The 27,922-nt window shown below is 49.5% G+C and overlaps 1 protein-coding gene across 4 annotated transcripts in view; it reads right to left on the reverse strand.

Moving 5' to 3' along the window:
- Positions 1-27,922, reverse strand: part of Msi2 (musashi RNA-binding protein 2) — a 373,314-nt gene that overhangs the window by 3,587 nt on the left and 341,805 nt on the right. For 3 of the 4 annotated variants that reach the window (XM_013037908.1, XM_013037907.1, XM_013037906.1), the window contains exons 10-11: positions 17,800-17,862; positions 1,414-1,622 (exon numbers count right to left, since the gene is read on the reverse strand). In XM_013037908.1, the coding sequence (XP_012893362.1) occupies positions 1,414-1,622; positions 17,800-17,862 (272 nt within the window). The remainder of the gene's footprint in view (positions 1-1,413; positions 1,623-17,799; positions 17,863-27,922) is intronic. The other variant, XM_013037909.1, reaches the window with a different exon arrangement.

Raw genomic sequence — 27,922 nt, forward strand, 5'->3', positions numbered from 1 at the left:
GGTGTATGGTGTGTGTGCGTGCGTGCATGCGTGCGTGTGTGTGTGTGTGTGTGTGTGTGTGTGTGTGTGAGAGAGAGAGAGAGAGAGAGAGGGAGAGAGAGAGAGAGAGAGAGAGAGAAGCTGGGTGTTGCTGGCTCACGCCTGTAATCCTAGCTACTCAGGTGGCTGAGATCACTGTTCAAAGCCAGCCTGGGCAGGAAAGTCCATGAGACTCATCTCTAATAAAGCACCAGAAAACCACAAGTGGTACTGTGGCCCAAGTGGTAGAGCATTAGCCTTGAGCTAAAGAGCTGAGGGACAGCGCCCAGGTACCACAAATGACAAAAAAAGAAAAAAATGTGTGATATATTCAGAGAGTAATGTGTGTGTGTGTAAGACGCAGACTATTGTGAGAATATGCAAGTGTGTGTGTGTGTGTGTGTGTGTGTGTATGTGTGTGTAGGCGCCTATACCTGGGCACATGGATAAGGTCACTCACTCTGCTGTCCCAGGCTGTCTGCACTGGCTTTGTTCTCCCCAGCAGAGCTGGAGCCAGCTCTCCTCCCCAAGCAGTCTGCCCAGGATGGGATCTGACACAGCAGACACTGTCACCTCAGCTCAAAACCAAACTGCCTGCAGGAGGCTGAGGTTGGCGAGGGCAGAAGTTGGCCACTTTTCTGATTCCAAAATGGAGGGGACGGCGAGCAAGTGGGCTCAGGCACATTCATGCTCACATACCAGGAGGGAGAAGAACAATACAATCTGAAAACAGCATGCAAATCTGTTAAGCAAATTTCCATTGCCTGGATTAGTCAGATTATAGAACCACAGAGCATTACAAATATCAAATGCATCTGGCCTTTGGGGGGGAGGGGCTGCAGCTAAAGAACACACATGGGAACTTACTTGGAACCTGGAAAGAAACGTTAGAAAGGGACTGGCCGGCATGGGGGCTTGCCCCGCACTGCCTCTCAGGTACCAGCACTGGCACTGGACAAGTAGGCTGGGAATACTGCTAACTAAGCTTGCCAGCTCTGAGCTGAAGGGGAATGGCATGGTGCTGCATGGACCTGCAATGAACCAGCATGTGCTAGGGGCTATTTCTGTTCATTCTCATCCAGTCTACTCTGTCTTGTTTTGTAGTCGTGTGTAGCCAGGGACACAGGTCAGGTAGGTGGCTTGGGTTGGAAAGGTTGCAGGCAATAGGGTGGTGAGCCTGAGCCCTCCTCCATGCACCTTACATGGTGTTGCCAGGCCACTCGGAAGGGGCTCAGGGCCCGTGACAATGACAATGGAGGAGTCTGAACCTTTGGAAGGTGGTACGATGTTGACAGGGCCCCCCTGTCCTCTCCTCCGTCCCCACTCACTCTGGCCTTCCCTCCCCCTGGACTGGTTGGTCAGGAAGGAAGGACAGGGAGGGAGTCAGGTACTTACAGCTATGCCGTGGCCGAAGCCCGAGCCTGGCTGTGGGCTGGCCGCACTTATGTAATTCCCCACTCCAGAGTCCTGGCTGGCAGGGCCGTAGAGATCGGCGACAGGTCCTGGGCTGTTGGCCCCCGGGAAGCCTCCGGGCCGCGCCGGGTTGGAGCCTGCCGGGGAAGCGGGCGCGCCAAAATTCGGTTGAGCACTGTAGCTATTCAGGACTGGTGTGCAGAGAATAGAGCTGGGTATGAGGCCAGAAGCCAGGCATGCACCGATCATTACAAGCCAAACACTCAAGAAAAACAGCTGAGGCCCAACTTCTAACACTCAACCAAGGCCATGCGAGAACAGCAGGGACTCAAGAATACTCAGCCCAGGCTACTACTAAGAAGCTTGGAGCTCCAAAAATAGAGAGAAGAAAAAAAAAAGATCATTCAACACACTACGGCAACCAACCGGAGGTGCTTTCACTGTCCACCAAATTATCACAATAGAAATAGAGATATATATGGAGGAGAGAGAGAGAGAGAGAGATTTTTTTTCACATCTGAATTGACGCTCATGCAGTCTTCTAGATTTGGGCACGTTGAGACAGCATTCACATCCCATGCAAACTACAAAGGAACTAGTTTTAGACTACACATTGTGTTAATATTGATATTAAAACGTGACAGGAAACAAAGCAATTTGTGTCCAGGAAAAAAAAATCTTTTAAGGAGGGGGATTTTTAAAATTTAGTTTCATGTATTTATTTTTCTTTCTTTTTTTTTTGGATCCATTAAATGATCATTTTGTTTGTATTTATTTATATAAAAATAGACAAAAGATCTCCATTCTTTATCCTTCCCCCTCCCCACACCCTTCCCCCCCTCCCCACTACTGGCTACTCCCTCCCTTCCAGCCCCTCCCATTTTTAATCCCTGCATGAAAGTCGGCAATACTGAAGTGGTCGAAGATGGGATATGTCATGGAAAGTTCGGGCATCTTCACAGAACAGTAATGATGGCGGCAGAGGGTTCCCTTTTGAGGTGGAGAGCCTGGGATGGAGGGAGGGGATGGGGGTGGGAATGGTAACACCTGAAGGTTGGGCCAAAGCTGGGGTGGAGGCAATGTTCCTGCAGAACACCCACACACTCACCTCCTGCAGTAGTAGGAAAAGGGGGATTTAAACTTTTTTTCCTTTTGTTTAAAAAAAAAAGACAAAGAAGAATGAATGCAGAGCATACTGATTGAACGAGTTTATAGCTAAAGCATATCTGACTCAAATACTTGCTGATGTGTGCAAACTCCAGACTGAGAAAAAGGAAGCTCAGATGCACCTCAGCTACCGAGGGGAGAGCTGGCCCCCACACCCCCGAGCCCGATGGGGCTGAGTCTGCCTTAGACCCTGCCCTCCCTCACACCCCATCAGGTCCTCCCAATGAGGGGCCCAGCCAGTCTACCAGGTTAATTTTGTCACAGATATAATTCCCTCTAATAACTTTAACTCTGTATCCAGAACAGAAAAGAAAAAAAAAAAAGAAAAAAAGAAGGGTCAGTTTTTTAAAAAAGTGAGCTCTTAATGGGTTTGAAACCTCAGGGTGTCTGGGACCAGCCACTGTGGGGTAACAGCCACACCTCAAAGAACCACATAGTTTGAGCACCACACACTTCAGCTCCACAGGTAGCAGGCTCCCTTCTCCCTCCCTCCCCTGGCATCTCTCCCTGCCCCCCCTACAGCTGCCTTCAGTGGCAGAAGGAAAGACATCTGAAGTGCAGAGCTGTACTTGTGCCGCAGGGCCTGTGGTTGGAGACCCTTTCACTCCTCCTATGGCTCCAAAGAGCCCCAAGTGGATTTTCACCTCTTCGTCACAGGGGAGGGAAGAGACTAAGGATGCACCACACTAGGCTGGTGGAAGACAGAGAAGAGGATATAAGATAAAAGGAACCAAACCAAGTTGGGTCTGGCTCCTGATTCAACAGTGAAAAGTGATTCGATGTCTTCAGCTGCTCCTGGGGCAGGAGGCTTGAAGGTTAAGTCCCTTTGAAACTCTAAGCCCAGGGTGGGGAGCAAGTCAATGGAAAGAGAACAGGTTAAGGAGAAAAAGAAAAAAAAATTACACAGGCTTAGAGCAAGTGAATAGCTTATTTGGAAACACACTGGCAGACAGAGGAGATGGGGTGTTTTGAATATAGAAGATTACACCTGCAGGTAACATTTGGCCCTTTTTACTCAAGGAGGCAAGTATCAAGCTGATATATTCAAAAGTCAGTATTATCTTGGTAGAACACACTTTCTTCCTCTAGGCTTGGGAAATGCAGAGTCAGACAGAAGACTCTTGGTTTATCTAGGCAGCTAAACCTCTCCTTCCATAAAGAAATAAACCAACCTGTTCTGATTTATCATGGGGCGGGGGGAGTTAAAGATGGGAGACCCAGTGGAAAAGGGAAAGATTTCTCAGCTTCCCCCCCCCCCCCACTGGTGGGATTTAGATGCAGGAAGCTCCAGCGCAGGCCTGCCTAAGTGGAAGTGTTGGGGAAAGAGGGCAGGTGGGGGGGGGGAGGTTTCTCCCAGCAGGGAGAGTTCTTTAGGGACTCATCTGGCCTGGGGCAGGCAGCCCATGGAGACAGGATGTGGCGTGCTCACTGAAGAATGCTGAGTAGAGATGCTTCTTGGAAAGCTAGAAGGCAAGCGGGCTGTTGGTGCCCTGGCCATTCCTGGCAACTTCTCCAGTCCCCCTATGCATGGAAACTTGGCCCTCAAGAGTCAGCCTTGAGGAATTTCACAATAAGCAGCTCGTCTCAGGCTGTATTACCTCTCCTTGCTTAGTTATCTTCTGTCAAATGATATTCAAATCATCATGGAGAAAGCACTGTATTAGAATGTAGCTTTAAACCCCCCAAGTCTCATTTTATTATGCACTGGTTCATGATAACATGTAAAATCTACCTCAAAGTCACCTTGCAAATAAGTATCCCCAGCCAGGGTTGGAAGATGGTGCTGCTGGAGCCCTACCAGAAGTGCAGTGGGCAGACAATTAAGTACCCAGTTCTTGGCTGTCCTCTGCTCCACAGACAATGGAGCCTGTGCCCTCAAAGGCTGGCTAAGGAGGAGAGATGTCTCTAAGCTCCATAGTCAACACCTGCCTCTCTGCTTCTCTCGGTGGCAGAAGAGCCACACTCCAGAGAGTAAGCTAAAGCCCCAAACAAGCCATCTGCAAACCCATGCATATTTGGGCATATTAAAAAAGCAACAATGGCTCTGGCTGCTCAGGAGAGAAAGGAGACAGACACTTGGCACACAGACTTGCTGGTAGCTGTTTCTGTAAGAGGTACTTAAAAAGATGCTTTTGCTGGGTACTGTGAATTAACGAAAAGCCCTCCAACTCTGTATCTCTGCCCTCTGATCTGAGCTGTTCTCTGCCACAGTCCTTTTGCAGTCACCTTGTTTTAAGAGGAAAGAGAAGATTCAGAGAAGCATCTTGTGTGGAAGGTAAACTGTCCCTCAAACAAGCCATGTCTTACTTATTATCTTAAAGCTAACAGCCCCAGAACTCAGGAGACCACCTTGTTCCTGTTCTGTTTCAGTAATAAGCTGATAACACTGCCATGTAATACTCTGCTCTTCACTATGTCTCTGTATTTTTCCTAGGGGACGTGAGTGGCCAGACCTAACTTGGGACTGCTGGACTTTGGGCTGAGGGTCTAAAAACCTGGTTTTATTTCTGCTGGTTGATGGTGGAACAGCATCAAGGACAAAGTAATTTTCTTCTTTTGGGAAGTTATTGTAACCCTATATACCTGCACTTCAGCTGGCCACGGTAAGGGGTCATTTGAGGACTCCTTTCTCCCGCCAAGTTATGAGAGACAGGAGAGCAGGCAAGAAGCTAAGTTTCTGACCTGGGGTGCTTAAGAGGTCATGCTAGTCAATTCAATAATTTATCTTAAATAGAGCACCAAGATTCATTTTGAGGCGCTAGACATAGTCCATGCACCAAGTTCAGGTTAGGAAAATAAGATGGGCAAGGGCACCTTGACTACTGCTGAGACAGGGTGTATAGGGGTGGGTGGACAGAGAAAATAATGCTGCATAAGCAGTGCTGAGAGGTATAAACTGGCTAACATAACTCCTGTCCAGAAAAGGGGCCTGTCTTGCAAACACTTTGGCATTTTTTTTTTTTTTTTGGTCGGCTGTGGGGCTTGAACTCTGGGCCTGGGCGCTGTCCTTCAGCTCTTCAGCTCAAGGCGAGCGCTCTACCACTTGAGCTACAGCGCCACTTCCGGTTTTCTGGTGGTTTATTGAGATAGGAGTTTCACGGTCTCTCCTGCCCGGGCTGGCTTTGAACTGCGATCCTCAGATCTCAGCCTCCTGAGTAGCTAGGATTACAGGCGTGAGCCACCAGTGCCCGGCCACTTTGGCATTTTTTTACAGAAGTTGGGAGCGTTCAGTGGCATGGGGCAGGCCATCACAAGGCTGGCAGTTTGAGTAGTCACTGTGGGGAGCAGGCTCACTTTTCTACCAGCAGCTCTGGGCAGTGTCCACCACAATGGCTTAGTACATGCAGGTTCATTTTTCCGCTGTACCCTACCCTCTAGCATCCCCTGGACTTTCCCAGGCCAGGTGGTACCACAGGAGGCAACCACAGTGCAGAGACAGGGGCACTGTCAGAAGACAGGAGTGTAACCTGCCCTTGCCCCTAGAGCTATGTGTCTTATCTAACCCCTCTGGTCCATGTCCTCATCTGTTGCAAGTGAGCGATGCCTCCCTTCTTCAATCTGACTCACTGGGCTGCTGCAAGGATAAAAGCAAGTGCTTTGTGACTTGTCAGATTAAAAACACACACATACACACCTGTTTTTGAAACAGTTGCGTATGAACAGTCCAACAAGGTAGGTACTACTGGCAGATTTAGAAAAGTCAGACAGAGGAAAACACATTTCACTTGCTATAGAAATCAGGTGGTGATGTACACGAGGGTCTAATTCATCTGCTCGGAGCAGTTAATCTTCTTGGACCTGAAGAAAGAACTGCTGGGTGAGGACAGGAAAGCAAGGACACTAAATCTCAGGACAGCAAGATGAATGTAATTCCTTTGAGTGACACAGACATGGCACAGAAGGTGGAGCTACTTGTCCTTCAGGAAAACACCTTGATGCTGACCCATAGAGGTATAAGGTCCCAGACTCTCATTTGTAGGTTCATGGGCCAGGTGAGGCTCCATGTGGCTCTGCCCAGCCGTGGTCAGATGGGGGCTGGATGAGGAGTACAATTAGCCACTGAGGTAGTAAGGTGGTGGGAGTCAGAACAGCCCTCCTGTAGGTCTAGTAAAGGGATGCCAAGTCTGGGTGTTTCTCTATTGTGTCCATTGTGATGCTATTGGATAGGATCATGAGGGAGACAGCACTTTGAGGGCATGTTTGGCTCTAACGCCTGAAAACTGTGTTACTGCTGATCTAGACAAAGCAAACAAGGACCAAGTCCTTTCCAGATGAGCTCAGCCCACATATCTGAGACAAGCCTAGCATAGGCTAGGCTCCTAATGTAGTGGGTCTTACATTCCCCCTCAAAGACTGGGCTAGCCTTGAAGACAATTTCAATCATTTGCTTTTGAGTCATCTTCTGTTGCCAGGTTTCATTACACTGGAGACTCTTCCCTGGCCTAGGCAGTCTGTGTTGCTCAGGGTGAGTGAAGGCAGTGCGGGGCCTAGCCTCACCAACTCCAATGCAGGTCATGTGCTCCTAGGACAGAATTAATCACATCCTGCATTTGTGAGCTGAGAAGAAGGGAGTCTCTGCTGACTGGTATCATGGCCTCCACTGCTGATTCCCAGTTCCGGATGGAATGGAAGACTGACAGCAGGCAAGGTTACGCCCATGTGTCAGTCTGTGAGGACAGACTCTGTGTCACTCTATCATACTGGATTTCCCTGTTTGTTTATTTATTTATTACAGAAGCTAAAAACCAAAATAAAGTAATCTCCTCTTCTGAGATCCACCTCTACTCATCTTGTCTATACTATGCTTCTCTATCTGCCATGGCCCAAAAACTCCACAGTGGCAAGACTATCCTTCTATCAGTAATGAATTCACAGTAGGCTGTGTGGGGCAGCGGGGAGCTTTTTCAGGGTTCTTATGGAGCCCCATGTTCAAGAAGGTGTGCTGAGTGACATTTCTACAGAGTTACCCCAGAGTCTCTGAAAGTGCAGGCAAAAGGTTTGTAGTGTGGCAAGATCTGCCAGTGTTTTACCATCAACATTCTGCTGCCGCTTTGTTAAGCTAATGGTCTTCAGACTCCAGGCCTACACTGGTTAGAACCTGCAAGCAGTAGCAGCCAAGGAAAGCTACGGGAAACCGCAGTTCCCAGGGAAGGCCTCACTAAGCCACTCAATAGCCAGGCACAGAGCCTTTGCTTCCTCAGCCAGCCCTCTCGGGCCTGAGAATCGAAGGGAGAAGGGGTGCAGAAACAACTTCCTCTTCCACCTTGCATATCTTGGGTGGCTCCCAGTCAATCCTAAGAATGTTCTTTGCCTTGCTTAACTTTTCAAAGAAGACAGCAGTGTGGCTTTCCCCACGTGCCCCTAGCTGCTCTCTTGTGCTGCTGTGAGCTCACTCCTGATTTCCACCCTGCAGGTGGCGTGCCAGCCATTGCACCTGGCCACTGGGCTTTAGATCCCTGCTGTGTCCTATAAATGAAACACTTCCTGTGGGACCAACATACACTTTCTACCCTATAAACTTGTTTAAAAACAACAACAAAACACTATAAAATCCAAGGCTAGGACTATAAACTTAGAAGATGGCCTAACATAATCATTTCAGTCATGAGAGTAAGCTGCATAAAAATTAGATGTCACCTCAACTCTGTGAGAAACAATGAAATGCTACAATATTAGTGAGATAAGAGAGAAGAGAGCTAATGAAGCACGAAGTTGTAGAAGCTATAGCTTTAGAGGGTATTAGGCTAGAGAGAGGCAATTCCAATTTTTTTCAGTACCTACTGTGGTGACAGGTACATTGGTAGGCACTTAAAACCTTTCCTTCCTTCCTTCTTCCTTCCTCCTTCCTTTTTCCTTCCTTCCTTCCCTTCCTCCCTTTGGACCTTGTTCTTGCTAGGCAAGTGCTCTACCATGTGAGCCATGACCCTAGTCTCTTTTATGTGAAACATGGTGGCCTCAAACTTGTGATCCTCTTGCCTCTACTACCAACTGTTGGAATGATTGATTATAGGCCAATACCACACACCCTAACAACACTGTCTCCCCTCACCCCCACATTCCTAACAACTTGTGAAACAGGCTTTGTTACCTGTGATAGAGATGAGGAAACTGAGGGTTTGAGCAGCTAGGGATTGTTTTCAGTGTCACTCGGGGTCTCACAAGTCTGAACCTAGCTAGCCCTAACCTGGAAGCACATGTGCTTTTGGCTGTCATACACAGCTTAGTTGTTCCTCCTTAAACCACAGCCTGACACGGTTTCTGTTTAGGTGGGCCTGCCTTTGCCCCAGAGGAATGACAAATTCAAGGACAAGGAATCACTCCTTAACCTTGGAGTGGCAGCTGTGAAGGGCGGCTTGGATATGGTTACCTTTTCTCAACTGGGAGCTCCCTGAAGTTGAGCAGTGGCTGCCAGATGAGATAAAGGGGCTTCACATCTCCTGAGGACTAGACAATCCTCCATTGTCACAGCCCAAAGAACAAAGAGCCTGGCAGCCATGCATGTAGGCAGGTAGCATTCGTGGAAGGGGGTGCTACCAGAGGGAAAGTAAGCCCTGCCAAGCCTGGACCCTTACTGGGACCTCCTCACCAAAGTGCCTGGCCCAGTAGGAGCACCCAGAGGGCTGAACTCAGTCCCAAAAGACCACTCCATTTTTTTTCTAAGGTGAGTCCTGGTGGGGAGCCGGAACACCTTAGGGCTGATTGGCATTTACTGCCCAATCCTATCTAATGGCAGCCAGCAGGTGAGGTGGGGAGGGTGCCCAGGGGGGTAGTCTCTTGAGGACCTGTACAAAAGACTTTCCACTTGAGCAGCCCATCTTTAATGATTATAAAGGCACAGGAGTTTAATCCATTTTTGATGTAAGCGCTAATAGCTCTGTGCCCTTGAAGTTCAAAGCAGGAGCATACATGTCACTAATTAGCCAAGCACGAGCCATTCAGCTCCCTCTCATGTTTCTAATTAGGTCTTTAATAACAAACAAACTCCGACCTTAGCAAAAGGCCCCCATTCGTCAGACAGTCTAGGAGGGTGGCTGCTCCCGTTATGGTTTAATCTAGGCTGTTTGTTGTATGTGTACGTGCACCTAATCATAGCCCCAGATAGCACTGTCCTCCAGGAAGTTCAAGCCATGGGGCAAAGATCTCCATAACCCATGGGATGGTAGTGTTGTTGGACCGGCTTTGAAGACTAATGGTAGGCAGGAGAGCCCTAAGTCCACACTGCACATCCCAAACCTAGGCTGGAGATTTCTCCTGCTAGAGGATGCTGGGTGCCCGTCAGAGGGATGGTGTGAAGTTCTACATTAGCCCATGGTTGAGCTTGGGTTATACTACTTTAGTCTTGCCAAGTTTTGATTTGATGGGTCTAAGTGTGACCTGGCCTCAGGGAGGTTTAAAAACTCTCCAGGTTATTCTAACTTAACACAGTCAAAGTCCAGGAACTACTGCACTAACCCCAACCTCAGGGCTGATTTACTCAGAAGCAATGATTAACAACTATTAACAGGTTCACTGTTATTAATGAGCATCATCCATAAAGAGAGCCAAACCCTAAAAGAGTTAATTAGCCACACACTCCAACATGGAGATCTGATTGACTGCAAAAAATGATATGCAATTCTGAAATACCTAGTTTCAAGTCTCTGGTTATCATCTCTGTTTCCTACTGTATCAATACACGATTCCTCTCTCTATGAAGCTCCTGGCTTTATTTCCACTTGTACCACTCAAATCTTAAGCCACTGCCATTGTCACTGCCTCCACCCCCAAGGACAAGGAATAAGGAATATGGAGTTGTGGAACTTCCCCATCCCTGAGTCATTCAGCAGAGGTGGAGGTCTAGTCATTTATGCAGGCTCTATTCTTTTATACTCCCACTGGATTAATTCACAAGGTACTCCTCCTAGGGTGAAGGGATCTAAAAGGAAACGGTTTAGATCTAAAGGATCAGCTGTTTCAACCTCAAAGTCTAAGACATGAGGTGTGAAGACAATCTCTCACCCCCAGCAAGTTAATTCCAAGCCTGAACTTGAATGTACTCTTCAAGACAGGAGGGAAGGAGAGAGGGAGGAGGGAAAATAGGATTTTTTTTTGGGGGGGGGGGAGGTGTTACTTCAGAGAAACTTAGATATTTTATGTATCTAGAGATGAATTTTCAAAGGCCAGGAGGGAAAAAAAAGTCTATGTAAATAGTAAAACAGGTCTAGGTTTTCTCTTAGTACTGTTCCATGTTGTCTGGGTATACTGCTTCATTTTAGATCTTTTCCCTGAGCGAGCAAGAGCATGGCCTGGGTCTGGGCCTGATACACTGATTACAGGGCACCTGGATCTTGTGGGTGTCTGTGATAAACTCTTCTCTTTAAGGTGAGGAGAGTTTATCCTGTCCAGGTGACAGCAAGAACTTTCAGGAAATGGGGGAAGTGGGGCTGGGGAGCAGGGCTTGGCCAGCTTTTCTAACCACATTGCCCTGCAGGTAAGCAGGTTCCCTTTGTTTACCACAGACCTGGACAGACCATTTTATTAATATTAATAAGTAGCCAGGAACAAAGGGCCCCTTTATTTTTAGCTTTCTCTAATTGTGTAGTAATTACTCATCTACAAAACAAATGAGCCCCTGCTTGCAGTTGCCATGGTACCAGGAGTCCAGCCTCCCTGCAGGATGATTGGCTGAACAGCCCACAGTTCCTGCCTGTGGTTCCTCCCCTCCCTCTACCATTGGCCCAAAGCAAAGCCCCAGCAACTAGGCAGCCAATCCTCTCCCAGCTCAAGGGCAGAGCTGTATATCCCAACAACCTTCCAGATGCAGGCCTCTCAGGGCAGAGGAAGGGATGTTGACACCTCCCCATGGAGAAGTCTGCCTTCCCAGAGAAGCCCTCCCTCCATCACCTAGTTTCTTTTGGACAATAGCTAACTTCCTTTATTCTTCTTTAAGCAAAAGGTTTTCTTTCAAATAATTATGTTCAAACTCCTTCCTGTCTCCTCCCGGCCTCTTTTGTCTGACATTGGTTTGAATGGAGGCAGGGTCCAAAAGCCAGAGCAGAAATGTCAACTAAAGAAAGCCAAGCAGCATCATGGCATTAACAACAGCAGGTGCCAAAGGGGGGTGTGTGTGGGGGGAGGTAGAATGTCTCCTGATGCCACTTGTAAATGGATTCTGGGTTATCTCCTCCCCTAAGAATATGGAGAATTGTGTGAGTACAGCTGTAGTTTTCTGTTACGTGTATGTTTTTAAAGCTGCAGAGTCCTGCTCAGCCATCACTGAATTGGTACAATGATTCAAATCTTGTCAGTGACACAGCAGACAGGTTACTGTCCTCTCTAAGCCAAATTTTAATCTTTTAAGGGTAGGGGTATGGCAGATGCACCAAGTCCTGACACCTGCATTTGGAATCTTGGCTGTGAGGTCTTCAGCCCAAGCCTGAGTCTTTGGTAGAACCTAGGCAGCTTGGGTGTCCCTTGCACATTGCTACTGTACCAGGTGTCCGCTGGCACGCAGACCCCTCACAAAATAAACAGAGCTCCTTTCTTAGCTGCCCACACCCTGCAGTACCGATACCCACCATTTGGTCCCTTCTCCAACATGCTCTCAATGCTCCTGGAGCTCCCAAAGACACCACTACATTTCCTGTCCCTCTTTCAGACAGCTGGGCCTGGGCTCTCAAGCCAACTTGAGAGCAAGAGAACAACCTGCTCTGGGGTGAGGAGGGGCAGGCAGGGATATGTCACCTACTGAAAACCATTCCACTGATTTAAAAGACCATTAACATTCCTCTACTCCATTCACTGTAGGATTAACTTATCCTTAGGTCTGGGCTTCAAGGCTAGTCACTAATTGCACTAGAGTTGATTTATCAAGTGCACGGTATTTCTATTACAAAATTATTGATTGGAGTTGATGTATTTTATCCTCAACAGGGTTGAGTCCAAAAGCCCTTGGAAAATGAATGAAGTTGAGGTCAGCATTGGGTAGCTGCAACACATTATTATAAATTCACTGGAGTTACGGAAATCTTGTGCTGGTTTCTTTATGGTGGAAGTGCTGGCTCTTCCAGAAATGAAAATGGGAAGTAGGGTATCTGTTCCCCGAACACAAGTGGGGATGGAGAGATGTGCACTCAATTAAGGTCCCTTTGGAGCCAAGTGTGGGTGGCTCACGCCTGTAACACTAGCTACTCAGAAGGCTGAGATTTGAGGACCATTGTTTGAAGCCAGCCTGGCAGGAAAGCCTGTGAGACCCTAATCTCCAATTAGCCACCAGAAAACCAGAAGTGGCCCTGTGGCTCCACATGACAGAGCCTTTTGCAAAAAAACTAAGGGACAGTACCCAGGCCCTGAGTACAAGTTCTCTCACACACACACACACACACACACACACACACGGTCCTTTGTGTAAGGCCCTGAGTACAAGTTCTCTCTCTTACACACACACACACACACACACACACACACACACACACACACACACACACACGGTCCTTTGGGTAAGCTTGGTGGGTTGCAGCAGCTGCGGCTGGTCCTAACAGGTCACCCATTTGTTCTTGCCCAGAGTGTCTTTGCCAGCTCTCTTCCATGACCACAGATGGGGATGCATTCTAGGATCCCCAAGATCTTAGCCACAGATGGTCTATTGTGGGGATGCAGACTCCAAAGGATGCTCGCTTCTAGGCATGGAGAGAAAGTAGAAGTGATTAACTGTGTCCTTCACCTCTCATACTCTATCAGGTCTTGTTAATGGATGCACACACTGGTCTACTTTCTGTTTTTTAATGAAGCTGACAAAAACAGTCCTGAGTAGAGGGCAGAAGTCTCTTCCATGAAGCCCTCCTAGGAAGACAGCCCAAAGCTGTGAGTGGCCTCTTGTCTGGCTGTGCTGGTCACCTCTACTAGAGATGTCGTGACTCACCCCACCAGCTTCCTTTCCCACCAGCATTCATGAGAACACATACCCACTAGGGCAATTGCATTCCCTGTCTTCAGGGCCTGATGCTCTGTCTCCTCTAGCTTACTACCCTCCACCCCAAGGAGTGGACCACTCTGACAGGGCTGCCACATAGACCTGCGTCCCTTAACAGCAGTCCAAGGACTCCAAGAAGTGGGGCTTGGGGGTAGACTGGCTGATATACCTTAGGGGATAAATTCCTGCTGCTCGGGTCAAGAGCAGTAAGAGGAAGACAAGAATGAGGAAGATCTTGAAGACTCCTTCCAACCCTGGTTCCATTCTCGTTCGCTATGGTTGGACACTCAACACAGGACCCCAGCTGGGCAGGCTAGCACTTCGGGGTTGACCCAGTTCTGGACTGGGGGTGGGGCAGGGAGCGTGAGGGGAGGTGGTGGTGGCTGATGGTGAGAACATGGATCCAAGCCCCTTTGGCAACGTTGAAAATATGGAGCCCTTTCTCTCCCTGGTCCCCACTCTATCCTCACAAGGCCAGGCTGTGCCCAGCTTTCGGAGACCCTGTAATATCAACTCAACAATGCATGTTCTACAACTACAGCTACAGCTACCAGTACATCTACTACAGTGCATGCATTTAGTTCAGTCCCACAGATACATACAATCTAAGAACAGGCAGGGAGGTGTGAAATGTTTAACTGGACAACAGGTGTTTTGGAGTTGTAACTAATAAAAAATAAATAAAAAACGAAAGTGTACAAAAAAAAGACATTTCTCGAGAGTTGGATATGAGTTTTGTTTCTTGAATTGTTTCATCTGAACAAGCAAAAACATGCAAACCAGCTGGTACTGACAGGAAGCTGGACACTGAGAGGATTAATAGGTGTGGACAAACCTTCCCGCTGAGCGTGCTCAGAAGAGTGTTTGAGAGGAGGTGTGCAGATCCTAGTGTAAGAGAGGCGGGAAAGTATGCCTCAGACACTCTCACCGCAGCCCCAACCAAGCAAGAGAAAAGACAACAGAAACATGACTTGCTCACACTCACCACCACCATCAGGAGCTCATGTCACTACATTGGAATAAAGCTGGCAAGTATAAAGCACAGTAAAGGGTCCTGGCAGGGGCCGGAGGTGGGCAGGGGAGGAGAGGGGAGGGCCGTGGGGCTCAGCAGCTCTGCAGACTGATACGTGGGCCCACCTGTAATGTCGCCCCCAAAATAAAACAGCCTGAAAAGCGGAACCACTTCCCTCCTGTTGGGGAAGTCATGTACCAAACTGAATTTAGGTTTGGATGGGACGTGATGGGGCCGCTGGAACTGAATGAACACGAGCAAAATAAACAAACAAACTCTTTGACTGAGCACAAGAAAGATGATATTTCAAACTACCAGGTGAAGGCAAAAGAAAAGTGAACACTGATAGTGAAGTTATCTAGGAGTCAGCAGGGACCTCCCTCGGTAGGGGTCACCCACGCCCTGCTCACCTCAGGTCCTGGGGAACTAGGAAAAGGTGGGCAGCTGGCCCAGAGGAGTGGGCTGGGGTAGGTGCAGAGCCAAGGCCCCCTCTGCCCGCCAGACCTGCTACAGTGGCAGCACAGCCCTGCTGGACACAAGCTGCCATTCTGAGCCAAAAGGAAGCTGCTTCCTATCCCACGGTCCTTAGCAAGTGCTTCCCACCTCAGGAAAGGCCCCCGAAAGCCATCACAAAACCATCATGGTGGAGCTAGGCAAAAATACAGAAAAAGTTGCCTTCTACAGGAGGCCTACTCCCTAAACCCATGCCTGAGAACCCTCAGTGGGGGCAGAGGCCACATCTCTCCTGTGTGAAGTCACCTGCCAGCTATGGTATGCATGGTACCAAGCTCCAGGAAGGTATTCAGAGGACGCTGGGAACATGCACTGTGTGATGATTTCTCACAATCAGGCTGCAGGCCCAGGAGGCTGGAGGTGCGTCTTTGGCAGCTCGGGAGGAGTGGCCCAGGGTAGTTGAAGGTGGTACAGGTAGAACTGGGTCATCAGTCCCCTGGGTCCCCTTTCGGGGCCTAGACTTAATGCGTATGCCCGTGAAAATCTATGTAGTCCTCCTCAACTAGCAGACAGCTAATGAAAGGCCACTTACAGATAAATCACTGGCCAACCTGCCAGAATCAGAGCGCAGATCATTTTTTAGCGGGAAGGTGACAGTTGCCCTGGCAGCCAAAATGTGCTAAAAGAAAGGCAAGAGTCTTTCTTTGTTTCTAACCTTACTCCAGGTCCAAAGGTAGGGCTGAGGGCTGAGATACATTCCTACCATAAGCAAGTCAGGCCATGTGGTGGACAGTGGCAGGTATACCCTACCCCAAGCCTGTGACCCTTAGGACACACGGGGGACTTCCTTGTAGCTGTCTGGTGAGCTTGTACCCGGAGTAGGCATGTCTAGTTAAGGATTGCTTCCTTGCACTATTCCAGGTTGGGGTGGGCAGGTGGTTGGGGAGCACACTCCTGAATACAATTCACTAACAGTGCAACAATGAACATGGCTGACCTTGGATGGCCTGTGGGAGATTTTGCTCCCAATGGAAATGACTACAAATAAAACACCATTGATCCTGGGAAAAAAATAAAAAATAAAGTGTGGTTGGAGATGACCTTGGGGGTTAGGAGTTAGAGGACGGGCAGGTGGCACGCTCGGCTGGCTGGGGGAGGGGGAGGTTCTGTGAGAGGGCGGGGTGGCCAACAGGGGCACAGACTGTAGGGAGACGGCTCTCAGACTCGCAAAGAACCCCATGCTGCCCTTTAAACTTGCCATGAAGTCAAGGAGAACAGGGTGGGGTAGGGAGAGAGGCAGGGTTAATTTTGGGTTAAAGTTTAGTTTCATAATCCAAGTTATAAAAAGAAAGAAACGGAATGGAAAAAACAACCAACAACACTCAAAAAAAAAAAAATCTCAAGATAGTTTCTCCTGTCTCAGGCACAGGTAGGTAGGACTGAGGCTTTTTTTTTTTTTTAAATGAATAGTAAAAAGCACTCAAGTTCATAAACCAGACAGAATAGGGAGACGCAATTTAGCTGCTCTCAGGACCCAGGGGGCAGAGGAGACTCTGGCCAGAAGGTAGGAAGGGGCTTTGGACACCCGTGAGGGCAGATAGAAGCGGAGGATGCTCAGCTTTGGGGACCTGCCTGCCGCTCACCAGCTCCCTGGGCCCTTAGCAGCCCCCTGAGAATTCTCTGCCACCCCACCTTGTTCAACAAAACCCCAGTGGAACAGTTTGAAGGAGTGGATCCTTTGTAGTTTGGAGGCAGTGCCAGTTTGCATGGAACGGATTTTCACTGATGTTTTCTAATGGGCCTCTCTGTGCCAGTTTCTTACCACTCAGGGTTTGGGTTTTTGGTGTTTGCCCTCTGGGCTTTTAGTGCTCCATTTCAGCACTAGCTCCCTCACCAGCTCCCCTGCTCCCGCCCAGCCCGCCACCTCTCCCACAGAGCCCTGTTATGCAAACTAAGTACTTCCCTGGGTACTCCCGCACACATGCCCAGGGCAGGGTGGAGGGGAGTAAGATAGGGACTGAGCTGCAGCTCACAGGGAACCCCATGCGAGGCACAGGCCCCAGTGCCTAGGAAGGCAGAGGGTACTCAGCGGTAGCCTCGTAGCACTGCTGGGAAAGTATTCCCATGTCACTTGTCACTGGGGTTTCAGACCTCTTAAAAAGGTTTAATTTGAAGACTAAAGGGCTGGGAGAGAAATGCCTGATTCTCTTGGCAGCTGGAGCCCAGGGGGTTGCCTTAGTTACAGTCAGGGGACAGCTAGGACTCCAGACCACAGCAGCTTTCTTCCCTCCTTTGAGGTCAAGAAGCAGACCACACCTGGCCTTCAGGGGGGCTCTCGGAGTCCAATGAGTCCAACAGCCTGCCTGCAAGTACCACCGGGGCCCAGAGGACAATCTAGTGCCTCTCTGGTACTACAATCAAGGAAAAGAAGCTTGGTAAGCCAGCCATAGCCAAAGAAGGCAACAGTCTCAGGGCGCAGAAGTCGGACCTTGGGTGGAAAGGTAGTCCAAAATCAAAAGGAAATCCAGTTCGCCTTAGGCAATGTGACTACAATAGTTTACTTTTAAGTGTAGTCCCAGCTGACTGGTACTCAGCAGCCACTGCCTTGGGTGCCTGGGGCTCACCCATGCCTGCCTTCCCTGTCTGCCCTCCCTTCCCTGCCCTCCCTGCCTGGCTGAGGTGACAAGTGTTGGACAGACGCAGCCACAAAGATCTGACAGGGCCTTTACCTTCCCCTGCACACTGGGGCATGCCTGGGAGCCACCTGTCCCGCACACCTTCCTACCTGATCCTCGGGCTGCTGCCACCGCTGCCGCTGCCACTGGTCCATAAGCTGCTGCAGGGAAGCCTAGAGAGAGAGAAGGGCCAGAGTCAGGGTGGGGCCTGGAGAGGTCCCGGGAAGCCCCCAGCCAGGCTTCCTGTCCCCAGCTCACACAGAAGACAGGCCTGGAGAGAGGTGTCATGGGTAGCTTTGGGGAGGACATTATCAGTGGCTCTCAGGCTTCTGGAAGGCACACAATAGCTCCCTATCTTTTGAAGATGGGGCTAACTTGCCTGCTAACTCTACACTGACAAGCCATCACCCTCATCCAGGACTGGCATACTGCTTCTTGCGGGAATCTGCCTCAAGGTCAGCTGGAGCCACAGGCAGCAGGAAGCACTGGAGGCAGCCTCCAGGCAGGATAGGCACTGTAGCCTGGAGACAGGACAGATAATCTCTTCTTCAAAGAGTCAGCCATCTCAACTCAGAACTTCATGCCCGTTGCATCTCAGTCTCTGGGAGAAGTGTGAGGGGCTACAGGGCTCCATGTGGACTAACGATGGCACGGTTTCACTTCCTGGGGACTGAGGTGTGGTTCTTCTGACTGAGGTGCACAGTTAGATGAGGCGGGCACTGGAGAGTCTCCTGGGGGTGTCTGGAGTTTTTAAATCTAGATTTGTGCTATCTGCAAATACCCTGGGCAGCAAAACTGGGCCAGCCTAGAATAAAGTCAGGAGGCCAAGGTACATGGCTGTAGAGCGTTTAGATGAAGGAAGAAGTGGGCCCAAGTCCTCTGCCCTGGGCTTCTCTGGCCCTCAGCATGTGCACACATAGCCACACACTGGGACACACACAGACCCAACTCCTATATACATGAACAGCCTCTGTCATTAGGCAGACACTTGGTGGCCTGACCCTAAGACTTACTTCCAATAGCTGTGGTTTTTAATGATGTGCCAGAAGCCAACCACAAACTCAATAAATGGCCCCCAATGGAGCCAGTCAATTTTAGCCATGGAGTCTTTGCAATAAGAGACATCAACAGGATGGAGGAAGACATGCACACAGGGGCAGGAAGGAGAAAGGAGAGAGAGAGACATCCTCCAGACAGAGTGGTCTAGAAGCCCACTAAATTAAGACTACTGTCCTATGCTACGTGGTACTACCAAGGGTAAAGAAGTTCACAGGGGAACAAGCTACTCTAAAAAGGTCAGGCTAAGCTACTTAAAATGTCAATGAAAAGAGACATACTTGCATTTAAATATGGTAATAGGGCTGTTGAAAGGGGAAAAAGAAAGATCCAGGTGAAACAAATGTACAGTTGTCCCAGGCTGGGAAGGAGTCTCCCAGTGAACCCAGAAGGAGCCCAGGATGGGACCCCGACCTAGTCCTCTCCCCAGCTCTTCCAGGCAGGGGCTAGCTTTCTGAAGATGTGGTGTGGCTGGAAACTGCTGAAGGAAGATAAGGAAGAAGTCAAGTTATGCCCCCTGTCCCGACCTCCGTACCCTGGCTCCTGCTGCAGGCCCGCAGTCAGGTTCAGGGGATGCTGCAGAGGAGAAGGAAGCAGGTGGGGAAGACTCGAAAGTCAGGTTATTCTTTCACACTCTCTTACCACAGATTTGACACAGCAGGTTTCCTTGGAAGCAGGAGAAGGTGATGGCTGGGGGAGGGGAGGGCGGTCAATAAGATCTGTTAACAAAAGGGCTATTTTTCTGGAGTTGGAGCACATTTTGGACAAAAAGTCTGAGAGAAAGTGGATGCGGGGGTGGGGGAAGGAAACCCCTTTATCCGAGAAAGGAAATCCATTATCCTTCTTTTGCAGATAAAGGCTCCTACTGGAGACGGAGTACCAGACATTGCTGAGGGCCATCCAAAAGGAAGGTGAGTGGGTGATGGGGGGTGGGAAGAGACAGTCAGGAGTCACCCCTCAGCCTGTACAGCAACACAGGAGACAGCTTCCTGGAGGCCACTACGCTGCCGAGGACCCTGCTGAGACACTGGGGGCCTTGCGTCCTTCCCATCCATCTCCCCTTAGAAAGCTCCTGAGGAGGCGACTGTGCCCCACCCTAGCATCCTCTCCCCAGGACCACTTTCACCCCAAATGTTCCCCATAGGACTTGGCAGATGGACAAGCACAGGCCAGTTTAAAGGAGTATTAGTTGCAACAATGAACTTATACAGACGGCATCCAGCTACCACTCCTGTCTTTTAAGACCGGCCTTTTTCCCAGGCAGGGTTGTTCAAATGGTCCCATGGTGGAAGCCTTGTTCTAAAGGCTATCTTCACACAGGCCTGCATTCCTTACTGGTTCGGTGGCCTCTAATCCATCACAATGTCCCACCTTCACCCTGGGTGTCATTTTAGTGAAGCTATACAGCCACAGCTCCAAATGAGAACACATCTTCCATTTAGCCCTAATGATGACAAGTGGGAAAAGTGGACGGGCATGGGCTGACACCCTGTACGTGAATCCTACAGAAAGGAGGGTAATGTCTTACTGACAAATCTTAGAGGGCCTGGGTGTTATAGGCTGGCAATGTGGGCGCTAAGGAATGCAGTATATTCCAATCAAAGAGGGATATCTAGGGACAAAACAAGGAGGTGCTAATGTGATTCCCAGGGTGGACATGCTGTGTGGCTTGTAGGAGCTGAAGAACCCTCAGTGTGAATAATAAAGATCCCCCCAGCTTGGCATCACGGTCAGTCTAGCTGACTCCTGCTTTCTGTGTGACTTGGGCATGCCAGGGTGGGGGGGGGTGGCAAGATGACATTCACCACAGACAAGGCACTGAGCCCTCTGGAATTGGTTAATCATGCACAGAGAGAGAGAGAGAGAGAGAGAGAGAGAGAGAGAGAGAGAGAGAGAGAGCATGTGTGTGTGTGTGTGTTGGTCCTGGTATTTGAACTCAGGGCTTAGGTACTGTCCTTTATCCAAGGCTGGTGTTCTACCATTTGAGCCACAGCTCCACTCTTGGCTTTTTGGTAGTTAAGTGCAGATAGGAATCTCATGGCCTTTCCTGCCCAGGTTAACTTTGAATTGTGACCCTCAGATCTCAACTCAGCTTTTGCTGGGCATTGTTGGAGCTAGCATTCTTCAGTGCAAAATGGAAGTCGATAGTGTTTTTCTTTTCTTTTGAGATTATAAAATACCACACCTACATTTTCCTGCTTTGGTGGCACTTCCTGGTTCTGTCTTACCTAAGCATAGTTATTTTTATATGTGTATCTTATTTCTCTTGCCAGATGACACATTCTTCTAGGGCAGAGAGGGACACAGTCACACGGCCCCCTTAGGACCCAGCTCACTGTCTGAGCTCCCACCCACCAGCTGAGGATGCTCAGGATGTGCGGATGCAGGCTGGAGTCACTGCTCTGGGTCAAGGATAGATGAGGGTGAGATGATAGAGGGCCGGTGAGCCCAGCAGCCTCTGCACTCCCTTAATCCCCGCTCTGGGCTGGCAAACTCAGATGCACGTGGTTAACCTAGCAGGGTGGGGGCAGTGCTACAACACTTGGGAGCATCCTGCTCTGACCCACGTGTATGCGGCCTCCCTGGATTAAGAACCATCTGGAACCGCCTGGGAGCTTTACTGATGCTGATGTCTGGGTCCTCTTCCTCCCATGCGTTTTCAGCTACCTAGTCTTTGGTGCCGCTTTTTGTTTTTCCTTTTAAAAACATTTTTGGGATTGAACTCAGGGTCTTGTTCTTGCAAGGCAGGCATCCAGCCCCCTTTGCCTTTGTTCTTTTTGAGATAGGGTCTTACTTTATGCCCAGGGGGGTCTGGGCTGAAATCCTCCTACTTGCACTTCCCCTTTATCATTGAGGATGACAATATACCACCACACACAGCCACTGGTTGAGACAGACTCTCAAAAACTTTTTTTATGTCTGGGTTGGCATCGAACCAAGATCCTGTCCCTATCTCAGTCTCCCAAGTAGCTAGGATTACAGGCTTGAGGCACCTCACCCAGCTCTCTGGAACCTTTATAAGCTGAGGCTGAGGATCTTTGGCATTCACAGTTTAAAAAGAGCAAGTCTCGGTGGAGAGCTGTTCCATCTGTCATCCTCTCTACCTTGTGGGAGCAAAGGGCCCCCTGAGAACACAGCAGAGATCTAATTCTTGACAGCAGTACCCTGTGAGAGCCAGCCAGTCAGAGCAGTGGGGCCACACCTGATGTCCTGGCACCACCCCTGCTGACAGAATCAGATGGAACTCGGGCCTATCTTTTAGAGACCATCCAGAAGATACTGATGTAATGGGGGTAAACTTGGTTTAGCGGAAGTCTGGGGGGCTTGTCTCCATCCGTAATGGGGAGTACACTAGGGTCTCTTCTCCTGTTCTTATTAGGGTAAGATGCTGGGCTAGAGGCAGCTGCCTGTGGTATGGCCCTGGCTCAGTCAATATTTATTTCTGTGATCTGGAATGAGTCAATAGACTCCTCTGTCCTCTGTGCCTCTCAAAAAGGAGAGAAGATAATTCCTAGGCTCCTTATTGCTTCAGGTGGAGCATGTTACTAGAAGTCTATGATGAACAATTCCTTCCAAGTTGTGCTTGCTTGAAGAGCTCTCCACCCCATTCCCAACACCCTCTGTACCTCCCTCCCCCCCACTGGCAATTTCTATAGATGGTTCGAACATTCTTGGCTAAATCTAGTGTTGCTTCACTGAATCCAAGCACTACAAAATAAGCCACCAAAACAAGAAACTGTCACCCAGAATGTAGGAAACATGTCCTACACAAGTTTGGAAACACTGCCATCTGTCACTCTGGCTGGCCCAGGCTGCTCCCCAGTCCTGAGCAGGCCCGCCTGAGGCGACAAGGCTAGTGCTTTTACAAGACATTCATGGCTCTGATGTCTGCAGAGGAGAGGCTGGCGGCTGCCACAGATGAGGCTGAAAGTGGAGGACCCCAGAATTCACATCAGAACAGAAGGTTTGAAGAGGAGCAAACCTGATGACTGAAGGCATCTATTACCACCATCAAACACTGACAGTTCGCAGTGATGGAAGCTGATAAATGGTCCACGTGGAAAAGAACAACATGAGCCCTGAGTTCTTGGCATTCAGAGAAAGAATCTTAGATGTACCATTTCAGAAGTGAAACTAGCTTTCCTGGAGGGTGGCGAGAGCATCATCTCCTGGAGACCCCAGACAAAGGAGAGCAGTGCTTCCCGCATTTTTAGAATAGAACAACTCTCCTTTAGGAGAAGACAACGTGGGTCAAATGCCTGTCAAAGGCCAGAGTTAGAGCTGGGCTAGAGGAGGAGATTCTGTGGTCTACAACTCTCAGTGTGTTAGCACTTTAAAAACAGAGTGGGAGCCAGGCGCTGGTGGCTTGTGTAAGTAATCCTAGCTACTCAGAAGGCTGAGATCTGAGCATCATGGTTTTCAAGGCAGTTCTCATGGCAGGAAAGTCCAAGAGACTCTTACCATTCATTAAGCAGCAAAAGGCCAGAAGTGGATCTGTGGCTCAAATGGTAGATCTCAACCTTGAGTGAAAAAGCTAATGGACAGCACCAAGGCACTGAGTCCAAGCCCCAGTACAGACAAACACACACAGTACCCAACCAGGCTCCCACCTGGCCTAGTGTGAAAACTGAGACAAGTACTCAGTGCCTCTTACCACAGAATTTTCTGCTGCCTCCTTGTGCTGAGCCAGAGGGATGATGTTAGGTGCCTAGTCTAAAAATTCTGTTCACTGATGTGATATTTGGTATCCACGGAGCTTCAGTAGATAACACTTAGAATCTGCTGTGTGTGAGCAGCTCAGGAGAGTTTTATCTCAAGTGCATGCTCTAGCGCTGGAGTTTTGCAGGGTTCGGGAAGCCTGGCTGGAGTGGCCACAGCCCTGTGGTGTGGTCACGAGAGTGAGGTAGGTTTCCTTGAGGCCTGGGGCTTGTGCCCATCAGAGGGACTGATTCCTCACTGCCATGCCCCCTCATGCCAGCTTCCCCAGCTTCCTCAGGAGGCACAGGGCTAGAGGTAGCTTTCTGGGTTCTTCCATCAAGTGGAATCCCATTTTGCTCCTCTGCCTCAACGAGTAACCTACAAAAGCAGGGGCTGTGACAGGATGGGGACTTAAGTGTCTGTGCTGGATGAAAGGCTAAGGATAGACAGAGGGATGGGTAGAGGGGGCAGGTGCTGGGGAGAAAAAGCCTTGTTCTGCTCCTGCTTTACCTTAATCCCTGCCCTTGTTCAAGGGTGGCAGTGGAGGAGAGAAGGAAGCCTGACAGAAGGGAGTAGCAGAGCCTAGACTCATCTCTCCTACCAGGCCTGTGTCTGGATGAGGCTTCTCACTTCAAGGGGAGACAGCCTTGGCCGGCCAGAACCCGGGTCCCTAGGGTCTGCCTGTGGGGTTGCTCCCTGGGGAGTGACTCCTATGGCAAGGGTGGGGTTGGCATCCCCCGCTTCATAAAGTATCTGCACTAGAGTCTTCATGTTCCACTGTCTTCACCCAGGTATAAGGACAGCACCTGCCTGGAGGGGAGCCAAGACATGAAGTGTTTTTTGTGCTTTGCACCTGCTCGCTCTTAGACTGGAATACACTGCCCTTGTCTGCTGAACAAACTGCTATTGGTGCTTCCAAACCCAGCTCTGATATCACCTGCTATGGTCTGAATGTTTCCACACCTCCCCTTTTCCTCCCAAGCAGATGTTGAAACCCTCACCCCAACGTGACAGTATTATAGTTGATATGGCCTTTGGGAGGCCATGAGGTCATGGAGGTGGAGACCTCAAATTGAGATGTGTGCCCTCAGGGGGAAAAAGAGACCTCAAGAGTCCACCAGCCCCTCCACCAGTGAGAACATGGCCATCACAGTGCATCAGAACGGCACTCACTTGACACTGGTCTGACTGCGGTCTTGGCGTTAGGCTTTCCAGGCTCCAGAAGTTTAAGAAATATATTTCTGCAGATTTTTAGCCCCTGGAACTAAGGGACTGTTATAGTAGCCTACTTAGGCTACAATGCTGTCCTTCTAAAATAACTGTTCATCCCTCTGTGCTCATGGTCCCTAGTGCTGCTAACACACAGCAGTCACATCAAAAGGACTCTCCATCTGCTCCTTGTTCCCTGCCCTGGAAGGTTCTACTCCATAGGTGCTGAGGGCTGAGGGAGGACCCAGTCAGCTGGGGCTCTTGAGACAGAGGATTGTGGAAAAGTCTCTACGCAGGGCTGTTTTGGGGAAGGAAAGACAGCAGAAGATACACTTTTGCCTTCTACTTGTCCTTGGCTGTTCTGGATAGCAACCGCTTCCCAGCCTTCAGGCCTGACACTACTGTCTGCCCACAATTTCACACTCGGATAGTGTATGTTGTTGTTTTTTAATCTGAGGCTTTCACTTGCTTTTGCTGATGAAAATGAAACCTGAAGGCTTGAAGAAAAGTGATTAAGTTCCTGGGATGGACTTAATAGGGACTCGGAGGCTGGTGGCACAGGCCCTGGAGAAGGTGTGGGATGCTGTAAGCAGCAGTGTGAGGCAAGACAGATCGGGCAGGAATGGGGTCTCTGCCCACAGGGACAAAGGTGTGGAAGCCATGCCAACTCTGCCTTCCTTGAACACGACTGCTTTCCAAAACAATCAACACAGGCCTGGCACCTTCACAAGGACGCAGGATAGAGCAAGGACCAACTACTCCATTTGACAGACAGGGAAACTGAGGTCCAGAGATGACCTTGGCAAGGATTCATTTCCCCAATTCTCTGCTTGCGAACACAGTGCTTTTACTATGGGGAGAGGGGCGCGTACACAGTCACAGTCCCTTACTTATGCAGAAGAGCTTTGAGAGGCACAGAAAGCTCATGGCAAGTGAAACCTGCAATTCCTGTCCATTTGGATGGCTCCAATTCATTTCTGCACACATTTATTAAGTGCCTTTTATGCACTATGCTCTGCTTTCCTCAGGGAAGAGTCAACTCCAGATTCTACTCATGGTGACTGGCCATGTCCACAGCCCCCATGAGCCTCCTACTACTGGGTTATCTGGACTTGGGAATGCAATTCTGTCATTCCTTTAAAGCAACAGAGATCCAACTTCCTGGGTAAGCTTGTTTTTACTATTCAAATGCGAGGATAAGCCTCAAGCACACTCTGGGCCAGGTGGCGCGGGCGCCTGGCTAGCCCAGGGGAGCTGGGCTTGTGATTTAAAAACTGGCTAAGGATGGGCTCTACGGAGAGAAGAGTCTGGAGGGCACAAGGAACACACATTAGAGGGTCGGGATGGGGCAGATGTGTGGGGCTCTCCCTCACAGGAAGCACTTCTGTTTATAGCTCAGCTTAGGGTCCCAACAACAGACTTGGGAAGCCAGCCATCCTGTCTTGATATATCAAGACCGGCTTCCAAGCTAGTGAGAAACCAGCTGCTGCTCCCTGCGTGATGAGTCTAGCAGGGGCAGAGAGCCTACCATCCAATTTTTATTTTATTTTTGGTCAGTCATGGGGCTTGAACTCTTAGCTCTTCAGCTCAAGGTGAGCGCTCTACCACTTGAGCCACAGCGCCACTTCTGGTTTTCTGGTGGTTTATTGGAGATAAGAGTCTCATGGACTTTCCTGCCCAGGCTGGCTTTGAACCGTGATCCTCAGATCTCAGCCTCCTGAGTAGCTAGGACTATAGGCATGAGCCACCAGCGCCTGGCTACCATCACATTAGTGTTTCTGAATCCTTTGCAAAATATTGCCCTCTGGGCAGAACGAAGAGGGCAACGATACCTGTCCTTAGCCATCCTGCTGAATTCTGCCTTCTCAGTGCCAGGGCTGTATGTGCTCTACTTCCCAGTCAACCCATATCCCTAGGCTGCAAGGGGCTACCACACCTTTATCATTGCTTTATCACCGACTTGAGGCAAGCTCAGCTGCAAGCAGCAGCTGCTGACAAGGGCTTCTGGTGGTGTCTACTCCACAGGGACAGAACTTCCCTGTGCTAGGACACCTCTCCTCCGACCACCCCCTCCACGGGAAATACCCCATTGCTGTCTCTCAGAATGTCTGAAACTCAGCTGGGGCGCTACAGCCATCTTTACATTGGAACAAGGTCCACATGGTGCACAGCTATGAGTCCTCATGCTGAAGCTATTGATGCTTCTCACTCTATGTTCTGCCAAGCTTGGGCTTGGCCTCAGTCATCTAAATCGGTGTTCTAGGAAGCTGGTTCCCATTAGCCACAGCAGCCATGAGGCTAGGGAGCACAAAAGTGGGTACTTCTGGAATCAAGGTGAAGTGGGTGGTACGGGGAAGGGCTCCTTGCCTGGGGCCCATACTACTTCTGCCCTGGGACAAAGCATTGTGGGAGGGAGGATCAGGCACCAAGTCACACCAGATGCTGTCCTGAATCTCCTGGCTGCTCTCTGTACTCGGCAGTAGAGGCCACTGTGGGTAAGGTAGAGACTTGATCACTAGGTGCATATTGATGCTGCTGTTTCCAATACAGCCGGAAGACCTCCAAGGGTCACCAGCCAGCCTGAGGCAGGGAGAGAGGAATGGGGCTGAGAAAAGTAGGCTTGCAGAAGAAGGGGGTGCTCTCCTGGACTCCTCAAAGCTCCTGCCCTGGCCCCACCCCAGAGCTTCTGACTCACTCCAGAAGTCTGCCTTACACTACATGGCTACTTCTACCTCTATTCAAATTTCCCCCAAGCCTTGTATCTTGTGGGCTCCAAGCTACTCCTGTAAGCCCTGTGGCCTGAAGCACTTCCTCTCTCAGGTTCCTAGCAGAGATACTAAATGTTCACTGCTACCTGTTCCATTCTCCCTTTGTGGAAACCAGAATCCTGTAACCTGCACAGGGTTACCTGGAGCAAGGCATTTTGACATTTCCTTGCAGCTGATTGGGCCAGGTGTTAAGTTCTGACCAAAGAGATCTTAGCAGGGTATCAAGCATGAATTCTACAAAGTGTTATTTAAAGTAAGAGGTGCATTCTTAGGGAAGTGTGTGCGGTGACTGGTGCTAAAGCACTGTCTCTAGACTATGAGGTAAAGTCTTATGCTAAAAAAGAAGACAGAAGAAGAAGACAGACGATAATCAGACCCTTATTACATCCAGGCCTCTTTATTTAGGCCTTACTAATTCTTGTTTTATTATTTTTGCTTTTCCTTCTTTCCTCTTGTCTGTTCCTTTTTTTTTTAATTGCCAGTAATGGGGTTTGAACTCAGG

The sequence above is a fragment of the Dipodomys ordii genome, unplaced genomic scaffold (assembly GCF_000151885.1).
Source record: "Dipodomys ordii isolate 6190 unplaced genomic scaffold, Dord_2.0 Scaffold7, whole genome shotgun sequence".
Lineage (NCBI taxonomy): Eukaryota > Metazoa > Chordata > Mammalia > Rodentia > Heteromyidae > Dipodomys > Dipodomys ordii.